Source organism: Drosophila elegans, unplaced genomic scaffold (genome assembly GCF_018152505.1).
Source record: "Drosophila elegans isolate 14027-0461.03 unplaced genomic scaffold, ASM1815250v1 contig_476, whole genome shotgun sequence".
NCBI lineage: Eukaryota > Metazoa > Arthropoda > Insecta > Diptera > Drosophilidae > Drosophila > Drosophila elegans.
In genome coordinates, this window is record NW_024545863.1 from 83,237 (window position 1) to 101,651 (window position 18,415).

At 46.3% G+C, this 18,415-nt stretch overlaps 5 protein-coding genes across 6 annotated transcripts; 2 read left to right on the forward strand and 3 right to left on the reverse strand.

Moving 5' to 3' along the window:
- Nucleotides 1–245: 245 nt before the first annotated feature.
- On the reverse strand, nt 246–1,315 carry LOC108148491 (pre-mRNA-splicing factor SPF27). The gene is made up of 2 exons (XM_017275526.2): nt 1,138–1,315; nt 246–1,069 (listed from the first exon to the last, which is right to left on the reverse strand). The coding sequence occupies exons 1-2, from the start codon at nt 1,210–1,212 to the stop codon at nt 299–301; spliced, it is 846 nt and encodes a 281-aa protein (XP_017131015.1). The 5' UTR covers nt 1,213–1,315; the 3' UTR covers nt 246–298.
- Nucleotides 1,316–1,629: 314 nt separating this feature from the next.
- LOC108148650 (60S ribosomal protein L4) lies at nt 1,630–4,105 on the forward strand. The gene is made up of 4 exons (XM_017275775.2): nt 1,630–1,748; nt 1,949–2,129; nt 2,198–2,568; nt 3,342–4,105. The coding sequence occupies exons 1-4, from the start codon at nt 1,746–1,748 to the stop codon at nt 3,990–3,992; spliced, it is 1,206 nt and encodes a 401-aa protein (XP_017131264.1). The 5' UTR covers nt 1,630–1,745; the 3' UTR covers nt 3,993–4,105.
- Nucleotides 4,106–4,215: 110 nt separating this feature from the next.
- LOC108148649 (glycerol-3-phosphate acyltransferase 1, mitochondrial) lies at nt 4,216–13,210 on the forward strand. 2 transcript variants are annotated; one of them, XM_017275773.2, is made up of 8 exons: nt 4,216–5,153; nt 8,906–9,023; nt 9,842–10,006; nt 10,068–11,062; nt 11,506–11,810; nt 11,869–12,206; nt 12,272–12,596; nt 12,659–13,210. In XM_017275773.2, exons 1-8 carry the CDS (start codon nt 5,041–5,043, stop codon nt 12,865–12,867), a joined length of 2,568 nt encoding a protein of 855 aa, XP_017131262.1. In that variant the 5' UTR covers nt 4,216–5,040; the 3' UTR covers nt 12,868–13,210. The 2 variants fall into 2 exon arrangements, with proteins under 2 accessions (XP_017131262.1, XP_017131263.1); XM_017275774.2 differs by lacking the exons at nt 4,216–5,153; nt 8,906–9,023 and adding an exon at nt 9,631–9,757.
- On the reverse strand, nt 6,872–7,926 carry LOC108148651 (RING finger protein nenya). The gene has a single exon (XM_017275776.2). The coding sequence runs from the start codon at nt 7,816–7,818 to the stop codon at nt 7,153–7,155; it is 666 nt and encodes a 221-aa protein (XP_017131265.1). The 5' UTR covers nt 7,819–7,926; the 3' UTR covers nt 6,872–7,152.
- On the reverse strand, nt 13,208–18,147 carry LOC108148647 (probable histone-lysine N-methyltransferase Mes-4). Its single transcript, XM_017275772.2, has 5 exons — nt 17,744–18,147; nt 16,374–17,640; nt 13,835–16,304; nt 13,632–13,757; nt 13,208–13,563 (listed from the first exon to the last, which is right to left on the reverse strand). Exons 1-5 carry the CDS (start codon nt 18,036–18,038, stop codon nt 13,402–13,404), a joined length of 4,320 nt encoding a protein of 1,439 aa, XP_017131261.1. The 5' UTR covers nt 18,039–18,147; the 3' UTR covers nt 13,208–13,401.
- Nucleotides 18,148–18,415: the final 268 nt, after the last annotated feature.

Here is an 18,415-nt window from a genome sequence, read left to right on the forward strand (position 1 = left end):
TTATGATAACTATATGTATGTGGTACTAACTTACCTCGATTAATAAATAACGAATATAAATTTAGCTGGACTAGATATTATTATTATTATTCTAATATTTTTCCCATTAATTGTGTAAAACTATTTTTTATAAAGCAATTAACTCATTGTTTACTACATTCTACAATAGTAAATAAAAGAATATATATATATGTGGCTGAAAATGTGGTGCAGCCAGCCGATCCAATGAAATTCAAAATTGCTTCTGCCATATTCAATCTTATTTATTTATTTTAGTTAGTTAGTTAATAGACTTATTTTACGTCGACTCATTGGAGGACTCTTCCTGGGCCTCCATTTTCTCATCCTCATTCACGACTTCTGCAACAGCTGCACCACCCTCTTGATCTGGATTGCTATTGCTATTACTATTGCTGGAACTGCTGGCATTGCTCTCGACCAGATCGTCCTGGTCGAATCCATTCGTGTGCTCCGGCGTGGGAGCCGTGTCATTGGCACTTGCGACTGGCGGGGCCACGCTCTGCAGCTTCTGGCGGGCCGCGTGGACCAGCTTCTCCAGCTCGACGCACTCCGTCTCGATCTCGTAGTTCTTGGACACCAGAAGCACCCAATGGGCCTCCAGCGAACGCAATCGCTCGCCGGCCTGCGTCTGCGCCTGCTTGCGCTGCCAGTTGACGTCCTGGATGTCCTTCTTCAGCTGCTGCAGCTGGAGTTGCGCCTTCGCCTGCATGGCGGTGAATACCTCCAGGTAGGACTTCCACGCCTCCGTCCCATAGTCGAGCATCAGTTCCAGGTTGAGGGATCGCACCCATTGATGCTCCAGCTGGGCCATGGAGTTCTCAATGGCTTCCTGCCAGGCGGACACCTCCGACAGCTTTCCGGAGGGCGGTGGCGGCAGTTCGTAGCGCTTCATTGAGAGCGTCTCCATGGGCAGCCGGTTCTGGATGCGCTCGAACTCGTTGACCATCAAAGGAGTCTCAAATGGCGAAGTGGCGGGAAGGGGCAGGTGATCCAGGTAGTTCTTGGTGGGGCGATACCGACGGCATTCCTCCTCCACCATGGCAAGGGCCTACATATATTTATTAAAGTGTGTTTTATTAATCATAAAACCACTTAAAACTAATTCCATGAACTTACCGATTCCCTGACGCCCACATCATCATAACCATGATCTATATACGGCAGAGCGTCCACAATAACCTCGCCAGCCATTACTTATAAATATTTTTAAAGTTTAATACAATTTTTACCACAAGTAAACAAAAATATATGCCATTCGCTAAACTAAAGCATCGGCAGTGTTTATTCCTTAGCTAGTTTATAGCTAAAATGTTATTAAAAGAAATAGCTACATAATATGTTATGGGTGTTTATAAACTTTAAAAGGTTTACTTTCCTCTATAACAAGTAGAAAGTTCTTGCAAATTCTCTTGTTAAATTTATATAACTTTTTTCTGTTTTAAGCATTTAAGTAAACATACAAGTTTTAGTTCATAAAATATATAGAAAAATAAACAAAAGACAGAAGCGTAAACCCAGTGTGGTTTAACGTCAAAGCCTCCCTGTTAACTTGACACTAGCCTCTGTTAACGAATGCAACCATGGACCGCCGAAAGTGTTTCCCAGCACTTTTCTGCCGTTTCCGGCAACTCTCCTTCTTTCTTCGTTCTTCTTAATAAAAAGAGGACGGAATCTGCGTTTGCAGAATATTTAACACCTTTCATTGGGTTTAAAAATCAACGAAAATGGTGAGAAATGGACACTTAAACAACCCGCAACGGCTGCACATGCCAAAACATTGGATTTAACACACGAAACATCGGGAAAATAGTGCAAAAGTGTCGCCCTAACCTCCACGTGTTTGGAATGTGTGGCGGTGGCTAAACGCGGTTGTTGTGTTTTTTTGTGATGTGAAAAGTAAACTAAAAGAAATGTATTTTTCCTACAGAGCTTAGGCAACGCCAGGCCTTTGGTCTCCGTGTACACGGAAAAGAACGAGCCAGTCAAGGACAAGAACATCTGCCTGCCGGCGGTGTTCAAGGCGCCCATCCGTCCGGATGTGGTCAACGAGGTGCACCAGCTGCTCCGCCGCAACAACCGACAGGCCTATGCCGTCAGCGAGCTGGCTGGTGAGTATATATATACAAAAACCCCCTTTGTATAGTAGGGCTAATCAGAATTAATTGTATTCCACCAGGTCACCAGACCTCTGCCGAATCCTGGGGCACTGGACGCGCCGTGGCCCGTATTCCCCGTGTCCGTGGTGGCGGCACCCACCGTTCCGGCCAGGGAGCCTTCGGCAACATGTGCCGTGGTGGTCGCATGTTCGCCCCCACCAAGACCTTCCGTCGCTGGCACCGCAAGGTGAATGTCAACCAGCGCCGCTACGCCCTGGTGTCGGCCATCGCCGCCTCCGGAGTGCCCGCTCTGGTCCAGTCCAAGGGACATGTCATCGATGGCGTCTCCGAGTTCCCCCTGGTCGTCTCCGATGAGGTGCAGAAGGTCCAGAAGACCAAGCAGGCCGTCATCTTCCTGCGTCGCCTGAAGATCTGGGCTGACATCCAGAAGGTAAGTTACTATGAATACCTGGCTAGGTAGTATCTGAACACAGTTAGGCAGAAAGTCGTGGTATGTCTAACAAAACGCGTGAATATCAGGTAATACATTTTTGTAAACACGTTTTTGATATTTCAAAACCCTGATGGAAAGTACAACTTTAAAGTTCAAAGATTTGGTAACAATATGTAGACTAATCCCTAGTATCATTTTAAAAACAACATAAGACTTCAAGTACTTGTTTAATTCAAAACTGGCAGTGTGTAAGCAATTGGCTACTTTGTAGTTTTCAGATGTTTGCGAAGCATTTCTGCGCTGCTAGATAAAATGCTTTTCTAGGCGTTACGATTGAAACCTGATCCACGTTTCCATCGTGGTAACAGAAAAGCAACATTTTTTTCTATTAAAAAACATGGTATATTAGTGCTTCTATTTTCTTGTGTTGCTTTACTACGATTATAAATATATGCCCAACAGTTTTGGTTTTTTTTTAGACGTTTACACTGTGTTTATAAGTTTTTAAAATAGCGTAATCGGATTTGTTTTTTTCGTAGTTTCCTCAAATAGTTTCTCTATAAACAATGTTGAGAACTTCCTATAAAGTATCACAGTGTATTATAATTTATTTTTACTTTTAATTGACCCTTTAACTTCACTTTTAAGAGCTAGATTCAGTTGTTGTTATTGGATAAAATGGTCTATATGGTCAATATATGACCATTAATGTACAGAATAGTTGTTCACCAAATACTAATGCATTACACCTGTTTCCCATTCAACCACAGGTCTACAAGTCGCAACGTTTCCGTGCTGGCCGTGGTACCATGCGCGACCGTCGCCGCATCGCTCGCCGTGGTCCTTTGGTGGTGTACGACAAGGACGAGGGTCTGCGCAAGGCCTTCCGCAACATCCCCGGCATTGAGACCATCAACGTGGACAAGCTCAATCTGCTGAAGCTGGCCCCCGGCGGTCATGTCGGTCGCTTCGTGATCTGGACCGAGTCGGCGTTTGCCCGCTTGAACGATCTGTTCGGCACCTGGAAGAAGCCATCCACCTTGAAGAAGGGCTACAATCTGCCCCAGCCCAAGATGGCCAACACCGATCTGTCGCGTCTGCTCAAGTCTGAGGAGATCCGCAAGGTGTTGCGCGATCCCCGCAAGCGCGTGTTCCGCAGCGTCCGTCGCCTCAACCCCCTGACCAACGTGCGCCAGCTGATCAAGCTGAACCCCTACGCCGAGGTCCTGAAGCGTCGTGCCGCCCTCGCTGCCGAGAAGCGCACCGTGGCCAAGGTGCTGGCCAAGGCCAAGAAGCAGAACGTGGAGCTGGCCAAGTCGCACTTCGCCAATGTGGCCACCAAGGCCGCCGCCAACCGCGCCAAGCTTTTGGCTGCCCGCAAGAAGAAGGTCGCCACCAAGAAGCCAGCGGCCAAGAAGTAAACTCTTTCTACTTTCCCCCGAGTAGAGCTGACACACACTTTTATATATAATAATAAACCACAAACGTTGTATGAATTTTATTCATAATACATATATAGAGTGCGCGACAGTAATGCTCATATTAAACTCTTAGTCCTAGGCACATTTCGAATGTTATGGCTCTCTTTTTGGACGATCCACTATCACTCGACGTGCTCCCGCTGATAACAGCAGATGTAGATGTGTGGTGGCTGTAGCTTTCGTTATCTTCGTGCTGGCTGCCGATCATTTCGTCTTCGTACACGTTCACGTTCGCCGTTTATACATACATAATACACTTATTGTCACACGTTAATTGGCATTTAATTAAACGTGGAGCGTCGCCATGGCTGTTATTCCACTGTGAACGCTCGACTCGCGAGGTTCTACGAATCGCGAATAAACCGCATCGCATCCCGCATAAAAAAGAAAGAATTGCAATTGAAAAACAAAGGCACAGCGCGCTAAAGAATAAAGGATATATATTTTTTGATTCAATTAACTGATGTAATTTTGCGAAAGTACTTGCTACAAACCGGTTTTCGAACCAAGTACCGAATTTGGCGAAAAAAAAAAGTGTAGATGCTATCTGCGCGCAAATCTCAAAACTCGGATCATACGATATTTTCTATGTGCGGGTCGCCACCGATGTCTGGTTATATTGAGTAGAACGCAATAATATATAGCCACCACCGATCGGTCGGAGCGAAAGAGAGGCGAGAGGAGAGAGAGCAAGAGCATCGGCTATCAGCATCCGAAAAAGAGAGGGAATTCTGGAGCGTCGTCTCCATTTTTCATATTTCTTTTTCTGCCTTCGGTTTTGCACTAGCACTTTGTACTAGTCGCTGCCGCTAAAAGGGTCGCGCTGTTCTCTGTTCGCCGCGTTTAATCATCAGGGTCGACTGAAAACAATACACATACATACATAGCGATTACTTCCGATCACTTGCCCGCCGGCTGATGCCGGAGCATCATCACCCACTACCGATTCAGATCCAGACCAAGTCACACACAACATAATCGACAAGCCATGTTGACGACCGTCCTGAACTTTGCCCAGCGCGTCGCCGAGATCTCATTGCTCGGCGGCATCGAGATTGCATCAGTTGCCCTTATTGTCTACTACATATTCGCCAAGACGAGGTGAGTACGAATGGGCATGGACATGGGCATTGGCATGGGCGGAGATGGAAGCCAAATAAATCTCGCCTTGCGGGCACCCATAAACCGAGTGTGTGGCATATCATGTATAGTATAGTATAGCAGTAGTATAACACCTCCCCCAACCTCCAAGTTCAAGTAACGCTGGCGCGGAAGAAGAGCCGTTATTTTTAGAAGCGCACTCGCAAGTTATCCAATGCATGCTAAATGAGCGACAGTGATACCTAGCTAAGTCGAAAGTCCGTAACTACAAAGTTCTCACATTATATCTTATTTTGTTTTTCTTTAATTTTTAATTATTAACATAATTTTACTAGTATAAAAAAGGGAAAGATCAATTGGGTAAATCATATCAAATCCAATGCAAGCTAAATGAAAGTCCATCAAGTCGCACTTTCTGAACGGGAATATAATATGTAGGTACTCCCAAAATAGGTCATCAGTTTGGAATAATTTCTTATCTTGTTTGTTCTTTTATGATCAAGATTACTTTACTGGTATAAAAAAGGATTGAACAATCTTGCAAGCCATATACATATGTATAATTGATTTTTCATTGTGTGAATTCAAGTTCAAGTTTTAGTTTTCGGATTGATTCCATTATATTTCAGCATTAAATTGGTAGTCTTGAATATCACAAAAAATCAAGATTTTATGACTAAGACCTATTTGCTACCTCCTGCTATTTTGCTTCCATTCTTTATGATCTTGATTATAACGTCGATAAAATAATGTTTTAAAAAAAGAACTGATATGAGTTTTTTGAGTTTTACAATCACTTAATAAATACAAATTAAGAAAATATCAAAGGTTATTTGGAAGATTTATTTTTTGTTTACTGATTTCTAAACAATTTATAAACTTAATTAATTTAATTTAATTTCAAAATATGTAGCAGTTCAATTAGAGAGCAAGACATAGATTTTTTATTCATCTATCATTTTGTAAGAAAATAATCTTAAACACTAAAGTTAATTTTTATTAACCGTATGTACATGTATTTCTCAAATGTTAATCTACAAGTAGTTGTTCGATTAAGCGAAGTCCGACTGTAGTTATGTTTTGTTTTGTTGTTGATCGCACAGGTGGTTGCTTCATTGGCCATGACTCACAATAGCCCTTTGTCGACTTATGCACTTGGACCTTTGTGGAATTTAAATTGGTAGATTTCCGCTTATCATCCACGTGTTAATTTACACTGGGAGGCTGCCTTGGGGCCATCGGTCAGCGTTGATCGGTTCTGGTTGAGTGACGTCAATAGTGTTTTTGTTTACTCAGCAGGAATACTTTCTCCCGCACTCCCGCCCCCCGAAGCACCCCTTTACCCACCCACCCATCAAAAGCTCCCTTTGCAAGGCGCAATTTCTGATGGTGCAGTCCCAGAGATAACAACTAATGGCACCATCACCCACCCATTTTATTCTTGGCAACAATTATCGGAACGATTGCCATTGTTAAACTTGCACCTAATTATCTGATTAAGATTTCACACTGGCTATTTTCGTAATCTCGCTGGATTTCGACCAACTTGGGGCTACAAAGAATGCCTGGTTGTCATCTCGTATCGGTCGCTCATAAAATACATATATGGCCTAGACCTCTAAATAATACGTTCAATCTCACAAGATTGAAATATTTTCAAGTGCCTAATACCGCGAAATTTTCCACAGCTCGAGATGATTGTTGAGTCCACTCTAAGATTAGTGTACATATGGTTTATATTTGTATTGACTAAACAATTAATATAATAATATTGTTGATCCTTAGCATAAACTTAGAGAGCTTGAAAATATTGGTGGCTTTAGGAAAATATATGTGAAATTATGCTTCGCTTTCTGAAATATTTGATTAGGGTCGAAAGTTTCTACTGTGTTGTTCTGCTACAACCTTTCTTTGTTTTCCTTGTTTGGTTAAAGTTCAAGATTATCCATAACTTAATTAAAATTAAAATTTCTGTAATTTCGGTGAGGATATTAACTGATTAGATATTGAACTCGTTTATATTCCCGTCGAATCTTCTCTTGCGCGAATCACGGGTTTGGCCCAACGCCGGGCAATCTGTGTCCGAGTCCAGGAAAAAGGTCTCTATGGCCTCATCCGACTGGGTGTTGTCCGTCGTGCTAATGGAGGGTGTTCGAGGACGTAGACCACGACGCCGGTGGAGTTCCTTGGCATGATGCATATCATCCATGCTGCTCCGGCGCCTTTTCTGAGCCGCTTCCTCGTGGAACGAGATGTAAGCACGCAGATCGGCGATCCGTTTCTTCTCCAGTTGGATCTGCTGGTTGATCTGTGCCTCCATCTTGCAGAAGCCCTCCAGCCGGAGTTTGTTCTTCTCGTGCTCCTGCATCTGGCGGTAGAACCCCAGGTTGTCCGATGCCCGCTGGTCGACATGAAACTTGCTGATCTTGCGGTAGAGCACCTGGAATCGAAGTGGATCCTCGAAGTAGTTGGCCACGCCACGGGGCAATTGCCGGTTGATCGGAACGGTATTAAGATCCACCTTGCAAATTGGACACTTCTTTTCTTCCGAGGATTGGTTCAAACAGGTGTCGCATATTACGTGCTGGCATCGAGACATGTGAAAGACCAACGTCGGAAGTGTATTGCGGCGACAAAAGCACTTGTTGCAATGAATTCGAAACATAATTAAGCAATTTAACAGTAAATTTAAAGTTTGATTAGCCTGCTGTTTTAAGCGTCTTGACAAAACTAACGGATTTTATCCTCAACGATCTGGCCACTCTAACGGCTAAGGGTCTGGCAACTGTGCCACCAAAGTGGCAAAATTTTACTACTGTGAACACTCGTAACTGTCGACAATACAAAAAAACATCATACATAACAAGTGCAATACTGCATAAGTTCACATAAGTAATTGTTCAGTATACTATAAATGTTGGGTCCGTGTACTGAAAAAAATAGTTAAGTTTATCAAATGATTTAATTTTTATTCCTAGCATACAAATTTGAAGAATTTTAATGAAATCCAATAAAAAAAAGGTGTCGTGACAAAATTATTCAGTGTAATGAAAACATTTTGGCAAATAAAAAAATGTATAGAAGGCAAACGTGCTTTCGATGCAAAAACGCAACGAGCGCTGATTGTAATAATGGTTTAAAAACAGTTAAGCAGATAAATATAGAAAAATTGTGGTTGTTAAGGTATGCAAGTTATACCAAGAATTAAAATTAAGAAATCAGAAATTGTAATGTTCGTTTTAAAATATATTCAATCTTAAAGAGGCTCTGTAAATATCATTACATATTACAACAGTTGAAATTAACAAAACATTGTTACAAATTAAGAAAAAATATGGAAAAAAAACCTTGTTTATGTTTTTTTAATTATTGTTTGGGAAAAGTCAATCGCTTTAGCCTCTGAACATGTCAGCTGATTTTCAAGCGATGATGATGTTTTCGCCATACAAAGCGCGCTCAAAGTTCAATTCTGTACAATATTTTATGAGCAACTAAACACTTATCAGTAGCAGGCACTACTTTAAAACGTACACCGTTTTCCATATAAAAATATATACGCCGATTAATGCGCTGTGGGCTATTGAACTCTGGCGAAGTTGGACTGTAGACCGCTTAAGTGGCCGAATATTTATTGAAGAGGTGTTGTATTTTAAATTGCGTGCTCCTGATTTGAACACCACCCACGGCGGTTGTATTGCATTATATTGATACTGATTGATTGTAACGCCTTCCCGATTTGATTCCGATTGCAGAGCCCCCGTTATCATCGCTGGCCTGTTTCCCAACCTGAATCTGAGCTACCGGACAAGCTACCTTAGCAAGATCAACAACATTCGCAGCGATCTCCTAGTCACTCTGCGATCATCCAATGTAAGTTTCCCGGCCTATCAGCAACCCATCGCCTCCGTTCACATTAACCCCATAGCCAATATAGTACACGCTGTGACGCAATTACAGGGAGTGACTAGTTTCGCAGATAAGCAAATTTTTCCACTCAATGAATTATGAATCTGCGATAGCAATTCAGTCAAAGTCCCTAAAGTGGTTAACGTATATCTTAAAGCTCTCAATCTTTTGTTAAATGTTATTTGTTCTGAACCAAAAAACTTCTAAGAATTTTATCGCTAGTATATAATTTGTTTTTTTTTTATAATACAAAGATAAAAGCTTTTAAAATAAATCACTTTTAAAATTTTACAGAACTCTAAGAATGGCTTACATTATTTATTACAAAATATTAACAATATAAAAACTGGTAGTGTAACTAGCACCAATTTACGAGTTACGTATTTTTATATGTATTGTTTTGTATCTCTTTTTACAACTAACCAAAACCTAAAATTTTTTTCTAAATTCGAAAAATTTGAAAGCAAAGTGGCCCAACTTAATTTTGAATTTGGGCGGTGTTGCCACCTCGTCCTGCCAATCGATAACAGTCCTGAAAGCTATCAGGACCTATCGGCCGTCGGTTTCCTGCGAAAAAAGCCGGGCGCATGTAAGAAATGCGGAAATTCTGAACTTACATTAGTTAAAATTAAGTAGAATAGTGGAATCTCAAAGTTATAATGACGCTGGAGGAGTTTCATGCTCGCGGCTGGTTCGAGGTATTATTCGATTCCGCCACATATCGTCTATATGTACGCCAGTTGCATCATAATCCCAACATCTTTCTGATCGTTTCTTTGCAGGAGCCCAAGACGCAGAATTCCGTGGCACATGGCATCGGGACGCAGAACATGTTGGAGCTGACCCCGCAGTCGGGCCAGAAGCCCTTCAAAAAGCTCCTCGACTGGGGCGTGCTCTTTCCATATGTTGCCCAGGTGATGCGCAGCGAGAAGTTCGAGTACCGACAGGTGGGTGACCTTATAGTTTAACATTATGACCCGGACTAACCTTGATCCGCATCCGCCACAGGTCACTGAGATCGTGCACAACGATGTTGTGCTGAAGCATGCCATTAAACAGGCCGCCGAGCTGTCGCTCAGGGAGCAGCGGTATGCCAAAAATGGCCATCGACTGCTCACGCGCAGCGCTAGCGGGGATCAGGAGGGTCAGACGGAGGAGGACGAGAAGGTGGGCATTTCCTACCAGGCCATATTGCGAAAGCAGGAGCAGCGCGCCATCAGCATTCTGAAGGACATGGGCTCCACCCTGAACAACGGCCTGCTGGCCTTCACCTCCTGGATCCTGTACAAGCTGCTCCCGTGCTTCCTCTCCGGCGTCGTGACCAACACCAAGCAGATCGAGATGCTCAAAACCGCCACGGAGCGATCGCCCGGCACCCCGTTGATCTTTGTGCCGCTGCATCGCAGCCACTTGGACTACATCATGGTCACCTGGATACTCACCAACAATGACATACGCAGTCCGCTGGTGGCCGCCGGTAATAATCTACAAATACCCGTTTTCGGAGGACTTCTTCGTGGTCTGGGAGCGTTCTTTATCAAGCGCAAGATCGATCCAGTGGAGGGCAAGAAGGATGTGCTGTACAGGGCTGCCCTACACCTATATCTAACCCATGCCCTGAAGCAGGGCCACAATGTGGAGTTCTTTATCGAGGGCGGACGTACGCGCACCGGAAAGCCGTGCATGCCCAAGGGCGGTATTCTCTCCGTGATTGTGAACGCCTTCATGGACGGCAGCATTCCGGATGCCCTGCTGGTGCCCGTGTCCGTGAACTACGAGCGGCTCGTCGACGGCAACTTCGTGCGCGAGCAGAAGGGTGAGAAGAAGATACCCGAGTCCTTCAGCAAGGCCATTTCGGGCATTTGGAAGGCGCTGAAATCGAACTACGGCCTCATGCGCATCGACTTCAACGAACCGTACTCGATACGGGAGCTGGTCAACTCGTACAACAAGATAGCCCGCGAGGATGGCAATATGGCCAAGGTCTACAAGCCAGCTGCCAGGTAGGCTGTTCGAAATGATTTACTGAGGGTCGGTAGGCAAAGGTCCTTTGTCCTATGTAATGCTAAATTCTGATTGTTCTGATTGTTTACTCAAAAATATCACCCTATCTAAGTATATCACATCTGTCGCTGAAATGTCTTTAAAATTGTGATTATTTTATCAATACTCCTTATAAAAAGTTTAAGATAATAGCAACAAGCCTTACTCGAATCTATAGTAAAATTTACAAACTAAACATAATCCTTAAATTGGGTTTTATAATATGGTTTTTCAAATGGTAAATTAATACTTCATATACAATTGGCTTAAGAATTCGGGAACAAACCATACTTAAATCTATGCACATAATCCTTTAATTGGGTTTCATAACATTCATTTTCGGATTATGTTTTGGGGTTTGCCACATAATTGTATCCTTTACTAATCGCATTTTTTATCTTAGAACCCTGCAGCACAATCAGTCCACGTCCTCGCTTTACGGCACCGATGTTGTGTGCGAAGAACACCGCAATCTCATCGAAAGCATCTCGCGCCAGGTGGTCTTTGACTGTGCCTCCGCCACCTCTGTGATGTCCACCAATGCGCTGGCCTTTTTGCTACTCACCCGATTCCGAAATGGCGCCGAGGAGCAGATTCTGGCCGAGTCCCTGGATGACTTGCGAAACTCATTGTACGGCTGCAAGGACATTGGCTTTTCCGGGGAATCGTCACAGATCTTGGCATATGCCTGTGACCTGCTTGGTTCAGGTAAAAACAACTGTCTGCTTCTTTTACGAGTTTGCCTAATTTGATTTAAATTGTCTAGGTCTTGTGACTCGCACTCGGGATGAGAATGGGCGTTTGGTGATTAGGGCTGTGAATTCCGTGGAAAGTTTTATTGAGCTGGCCTACTACTCCAACATGCTGACTCCGCACTTTGCCCTCAGTTCGATACTGATGGCCACCTTCCACTCGCTGCTCCCGGAGGCGGAGAACAAGAAAGAGGCTAGAGTGTCGCGCAAAAAGCTGATGGACACCGCCCTGGAGAACTGCCAGATCTATCGCTACGAGTTCATACTGAACAAACCGACTCAGGTGCTGGAGAGTTTGCTGCACAAACAGTTGGACGACCTCTTGATAAGTGGTTGCATTCGCTCAGAGACGGTATGTGAATTGTGTTTTGTATTTGTTTTTTGAATGCATTATACATTGATTTTGATCCACTATAGGTGCCCGATGATTTGCCAAATGCAGCGGAAAGCAGGCGCTTGGCTCAAAGCCTGGCCGCTGACTGTCTGGACGACGACGACGTGAACGACGACTACCTCCATGTGCGCAACGGCGAAGCTGATGAGCCCCAGTTGCTGTTCGCCAGCGAAACCCTGCAGCAGCAGCGCTACATCTGCGAGGTGCTGGCGCCCTTCGCCTGGACGTATGTGACGGTGGCGCAATCCCTGCAGATACTCCACCGAAACTCCATGCTGGAGTCGGCATTTATAAGCTTTGTGATCAACGATTTGAGCAGCAAGGTCAAGCGCGGCAGCTGCATCTATGGTAAAATATGAACGTGGATTCCTGGATTTCCGTGTTTTTTTATCCCTTTGCTTCACTTTTAGCTGAAAGCATATCAACGGACTCCGTGCGCAACTGCCTGAAACTGTTGGAGAAATGGTCTGTGATCGAGGTGTGCAACCAGCAGGGCATGCGCCTGATCTCACTCAACACGCTCTACGAGATGTCTCGGGAGTCCCTCAACACGATCGTCAAGAAGATTGACGCCATAGTGCCAAAATTCAATTCTGGCTACTTTAATGTAACGCCTTAACCCACATGGGGCTTGCTTTATTTTTTGGCACTCACTCTTTTTTTATCCTTGTATAGTGCATATCCACTTAAGTTTAAAGTGCATACTCCTAGATCTTAGACTTAGATATGTCTAGTTTTATAGTCATACGAGTTTATATATGCCAAAGTGCTAGCTTTACTGTAACTGAGCGACAAACAGTGAAATATGAACAAATTTCTAATGTATAATTTAAACAACATTTTCTATGTGCTACCAGAGAGCGGCAACGAAAAACACAATACAATACAAATCAACTATACTGAACTGATTGATTAAAGTTTATAATTTTATAAATTAGGCAAATAGAACAGCTTACAAATTACTCTTTTCACTTTATTTTCATAACATCGATCTGGGGCAGCATACGGTGGACCAATTGTCTACTAAACATAATAGTGGTGCTTTTCATAAATAAATACATGTGCAAGCTAAAAATAATTCTACATAATACAACAATGTAATGTTTAAAAAAATAGATTGATTGAGCCAATATCGCTCTTTTTTTTAAGCAGACTATTCTATTGGCTCATCGTCGGCACTAATGTGCTTAACCTTGGTAGCCTTTTTAACTTTCTTGCCAGCCGCAACGTGGATGCGAACGGCGGAACTCTTTACACGACGCATTTGCTTCAGTTTGGCACTGCTCTTTCCCTTGCTTGTCTGTGCGTTTGTCTCCTAAAAATGGGATTGAATATGATATGTTAAAAGCCAACTAATAATACAATATTTGTTGACTAGCTCACCTTAACTGTGCCATCCTTGAGCTTGCCGCCAATCTGGCCGGAACACCGAGTTGCTCCGCAGAAGCAAACCTTCTTGCTGTCGTTCATTAGATCATCCCACAAATAGTTGAAAGTAAGCTCAGTGTTCTGAAAAGCCAGAAATGTGATTGAATATTCTGTTTTACAATTAATCACTAAGCCTCAATAGCCGCTTTTCAACCTACCACTGGAATGTCCTTGATGGCAAATAGACCCACTCGATGGATGCAGTTGACAGTCCACTTCTGGGTGGCGCAGTTCGGCTCACACGAATGGTTCATAAACCGGGCCAGGTTACCCTTCGGTCCCGCATCGATGATAAAGTCCTTCTCCACGCCCAAGAAGTAGTAGTTCTCGTCCCTGTCCCGCTGCTTCTGCGCCATGCGCTGCTGGAACTCGGCATGGTTGATCACCTCGCCCACATACTCGATGACAAAATCACCCTCGGCAATGGGCTCACGGTTGACGAGGCCAAATCCCCGCTCGTTCATGTAAACCACCTCCAGACGTGGCGATTTGCGCAGCTCAAACATCTGATTCTCGCAACGATCGCCGGCACGACAATACTCGGGATGGCACTCGTTGAAGAGAATGCGATTGAGGCAGCCCGAATCTGGACCGCACGGGTGCTCATTCGTGGGCTGGCAGTCACAGGTGCTCACATCCTCCGGATTCTGGGTGAAGCGTACGGGCGGCACCGCCTTGTTGGCCTTGATTCTGACATATGGCGGCGGATGAAGCTTGGCGCCGGTTTGGCGTCGGATGGCCTGCTCCTGACGCCTTGCCATTATGATCTTCAGGAAGCGCGTCGCCTCCTCCACGCCGGTGGTGTAGTTCCTAAACAGCTGCGACTTGGTTTTGTGGCCATCGCTAGTGTCGCCCTCGATGTAGAGGTAAACGCGGCGCCTCGAAATCCAGCCATGATCGTGGGTGCCAAAGAATCGCACCACAAAGTCGTTCTCGCCGTGGGCTTTCTTCAGTATATTGCTGGGTATCTCGGTGGGCGGCAGTATGATGGCCGGCCACCACCGGAAGTTGTTGAACTTGGCCCACACGATCTCACCGTAGAGCGGCAATCGTCCGCTCTCGCATTCCTCGCAGATGTAGCTCTCGTTCGTCTTGATCGGTATCTTCCGGCAGTGGGCGTGCACAGCAATGGGGCACGTTTCGCAGCAGACCAGTTCGCCGCCCTTCACACAAATGTAGCACCACAGCACATTCACGTGCGCATCCGCCTTGGCAATGTTGTGGCGCGGGCAAATGATGTGCGTGGCGTTCAGCATCTGGGTGCCGGCTGGAATGCAATGGGAGTCCTGGTGATAGGTAGCCGGACAGCGGACGCACTTGGCCAGCTTGGAGCTGCCCAGCTGCTGGAACTTGCCACTGGGATCGTCGGAGACGCACGTGTGGCACACGTGTCGTGGACAACGGGCCGAGCTCTTGCTGCTATTCGCTTGCGGCCAGTACTTGCAACAGCCTGTGTGGAACTGCTTGCCACACAGTGGCTGACTGCAGGTCAGGAGTTTATCTTCGGTTATGGTGTGCGATGGATTCTCCTCCTCCTCCTTAATGGGGGAGCCTGGTAGAGCATTGGATGGCGACTCAACCTGGTGGCAAATGACACAGCCTTCCGGTTCGCCAATGTTGCACTCATGACACACTAATTGAGTGCCACCGGCAATCGCCTTGGCATCAGCCGTTACATGCTCCTCATCGGGACTCGGCGACTTGGATGTGGGCGAAATGGCAATGGCCCTTCGACTGCCGATCTTGGGCATGGGAGCTCCCGTCTCCTTGCGTTCCAGGCAGTCGGCATGCAGCCAGCTGCTGCAGTTGCGCGAACAGCGCTGCAGATCGGAGCCTGCCTGATAGCAGTATTTGCACACCGGCTCGCGGCTGAGACCGCGGAAGAGGTACTTGCTGTCCAGCTGCAAGATGTCCTCGACCACCTCTTCGATGGGCCGGTTGAAGGGCTTCTTGGGCTTGGGCGCCTCGGAGAGACGACGTTCTGGCTCCGAAGGCGCCGGCGTTGGACTTGGTGCCACAACCGGAGTCATGCTGCGGCGAATCATCAGCGTTTTCAAGCGATTCGACAGCCGTTTGATGGTTCCCACACCGCGGCCACGCTCCACCACCGATGAACCCAACGGCTGATCCACCGGCTCGCCGTTAGCCAAATCCCGTTCAAGGTCGCGCAACTGAATCAGCTTTAGGCACCAGATATTTTTCACCACGGCTAGCAGAACCTTTTCCACCTTTTCCTCGGACTGGTCCACCAACACGTAGTCCTTGATGGCGGCGAACAGATGCCCGAATTCGGGATTATCGTAAAGAGAGGCGGAGCCATCCGGCGAAAGGTGTTTCTCCAAGCTGGTCTCGGTCTGAGAAGGTGTCACTGTCATCATGGTGCTGCCAGTATCCGCCTCGGTGCCACCGCTCAACTTACGCCGCTTGGCCCGCTTCTCGTTTTTGCTCTTCACGGGCGAGAAGGCCGGACTGAATGGCGACTCCGAACGCTCCCGCTTCACGGCCACCAATTGGGTGACTTTATCCTTGTTGTGCAGATTGTCCGTGGAGTCGTACAGGCTGCTGCCCACATCTGAAGTATCCTGCATCATAGATTTGGTTCGTTTGCGCTTCTGTTTATTAAGAGTGCTGAAATGGGAGTGACAAAATAAGCATCGTATGATTTAAACAGCGGAACAGTGCAGCAGATTAACTTACATGACACTCTCGTACATCTGGTAGAATTTTTCGAGGCGATCGGAGTACGGAATGTCGGTCATAATCTGAGCCTCATCGATGGCCTGCCGCCAAATGACGACCTTGTTCCGCTTGGGAATCATCTGACGGTGCTTGGCGCTCTTCGGTCCGTGCTTAATACGCACCTCCTCGCGCTGCTCCTCGAAGGCCTTGAGCCCGGCGAAGGTGAGCAGATTCTCCGGCTTGATCCAGTTGCGACGCCCATTGTCCGCAAAGAAGCGCACATGCACCTGGATGGGCACTGCGGCATTGTCCAGGGATGAGCGCTGCGGATGACTCGGCATGTTGCCCACAATCTGGCCAAACGGATCGGGACACACCATGCAGGGCCAGAAGCAGTACGAGAAGACCTTGCCCCAGAACAGATCTCCCACTTGGTAGGTTGGCCAACCGGGATCAGTGACAATGGACATGCCTTTGGCACTGTCAATGCTCACGGAGGAGGGGGATTTGACGGAGCCACCGAGGGCAGTGGAACCTAAGTCGGGCGGTGATTTCAGATCTACTTCTGTGGCGGCGGACAATGGCAGGGCGAATGTCAGTTGCTCAGGACTTTTGTCCAAGTCTTTGGGTTCTTCACTGTGATCTCGGGGACTGCCTTTTGCTGGCTTCACTTCTGTGTCCTCCTCCTGCTTTATAGCAACCTCAATGGCCTCTTCATGTTCAGCCTCAGTCTCGGATTTAATGGAGATCGTAGAAGTTTCAGTGTCGGGTTTTGAGGATTCTTCTGCCGGGGGAGCTTTCTCGTCACTTGGCTCCACTTTTATGATCCTCTCCTCCTGCACAGGCTCTGCCTCTGGGGCTACGGACACCTTTGACTTGAACGTGCGCTTCATTTTGCGCTTCAGCTGCTTGCGAACCGCTGGTCGGATGACCAGGTCCTCAGCATCCGCCTCGAAGCCCGTGCTGTTGGGCGAACTAGCACCGTTCTTGATCAGCAGCTTCTCAATGGGGCTCATGTAGGTCTTGCTGTTGCTGCTGTTGTGCAGCTGGGCGCCACCTCCGCCTCCTCCTCCTCCCCCGGTGGTCTTCGGTGATGCATTGTCACGGGACAGGGTCTCACAGGTACTGTTGCTGCTGCTATTCAGGGCCACCGCTTGGTTAACGCGTCGCCTTGTGGTGCGTATCGTATCATCGGAATCGGAAAGTGGCGTGGGCGAGTTGGCGTTGGCATAGCCAATGTATTTGGGGCTCAGGGTCGACTGTAGATTGATTAGATCGCGTTTCCCTGCGGCAGCGCATAACAGGCACAAACAAACACACACAAAAGGCAAATAAATTAGCATATGGCCGGCAATGGGTGGGGTAGATTGCGCCATTGTTATACTCACTACTGTTCACCACGGGCAAACGCTGCTTCTGGGTTGGCGTCTGTCGTTGGTTCTCCGCATCTGCTTCGGACTCCTCCCCCGCCGGCGTTCCCTCGACCTTCTGGCCAGGATTTGCTTTCACCAGTCGATGCACTGGAGTCCTAGTCTCGGCGTCCTTTGGAGCTTCGCCATCGAAGCCATCTGTGGCCGCCGACTCCACTTCCACGGTTGCAGGGTGTTTGGACGCCGAATCGCACACATTGCTCTGGGCACCCTCGCCCTCAATCTCGGAGTGCGAACCCGTGCTCAGTTTCATTCTGCGGTCCAGCTCAATTGCGCTATTATTAACCAAACACAACTAGCAACAAATTTCCAAGAACTCAGCGCTTCGCGTGCGCCAAAAATTCGCTTGCAACCATGGGCATAGCGGGAGTTATCGATGACAGTGTCGATGTATCGATATATTCTGCTTTGGGTTCACATTTAGCTATAACTATCGCATATGTTTCTGTGCAATGCACAGTCGGAAAACAATCATTTTTCTGGCACTTTCTTTTTTGTATAGCTGGAAAGTTGAATTATTGGTCATATATTTCGCACTCCAGAAACTTTTAAATTTGTAATATTATTTTCAGAGAAATATTTATCATCTTGCTCGGCGCAAATATATTTATATATATATATTTTATTGGT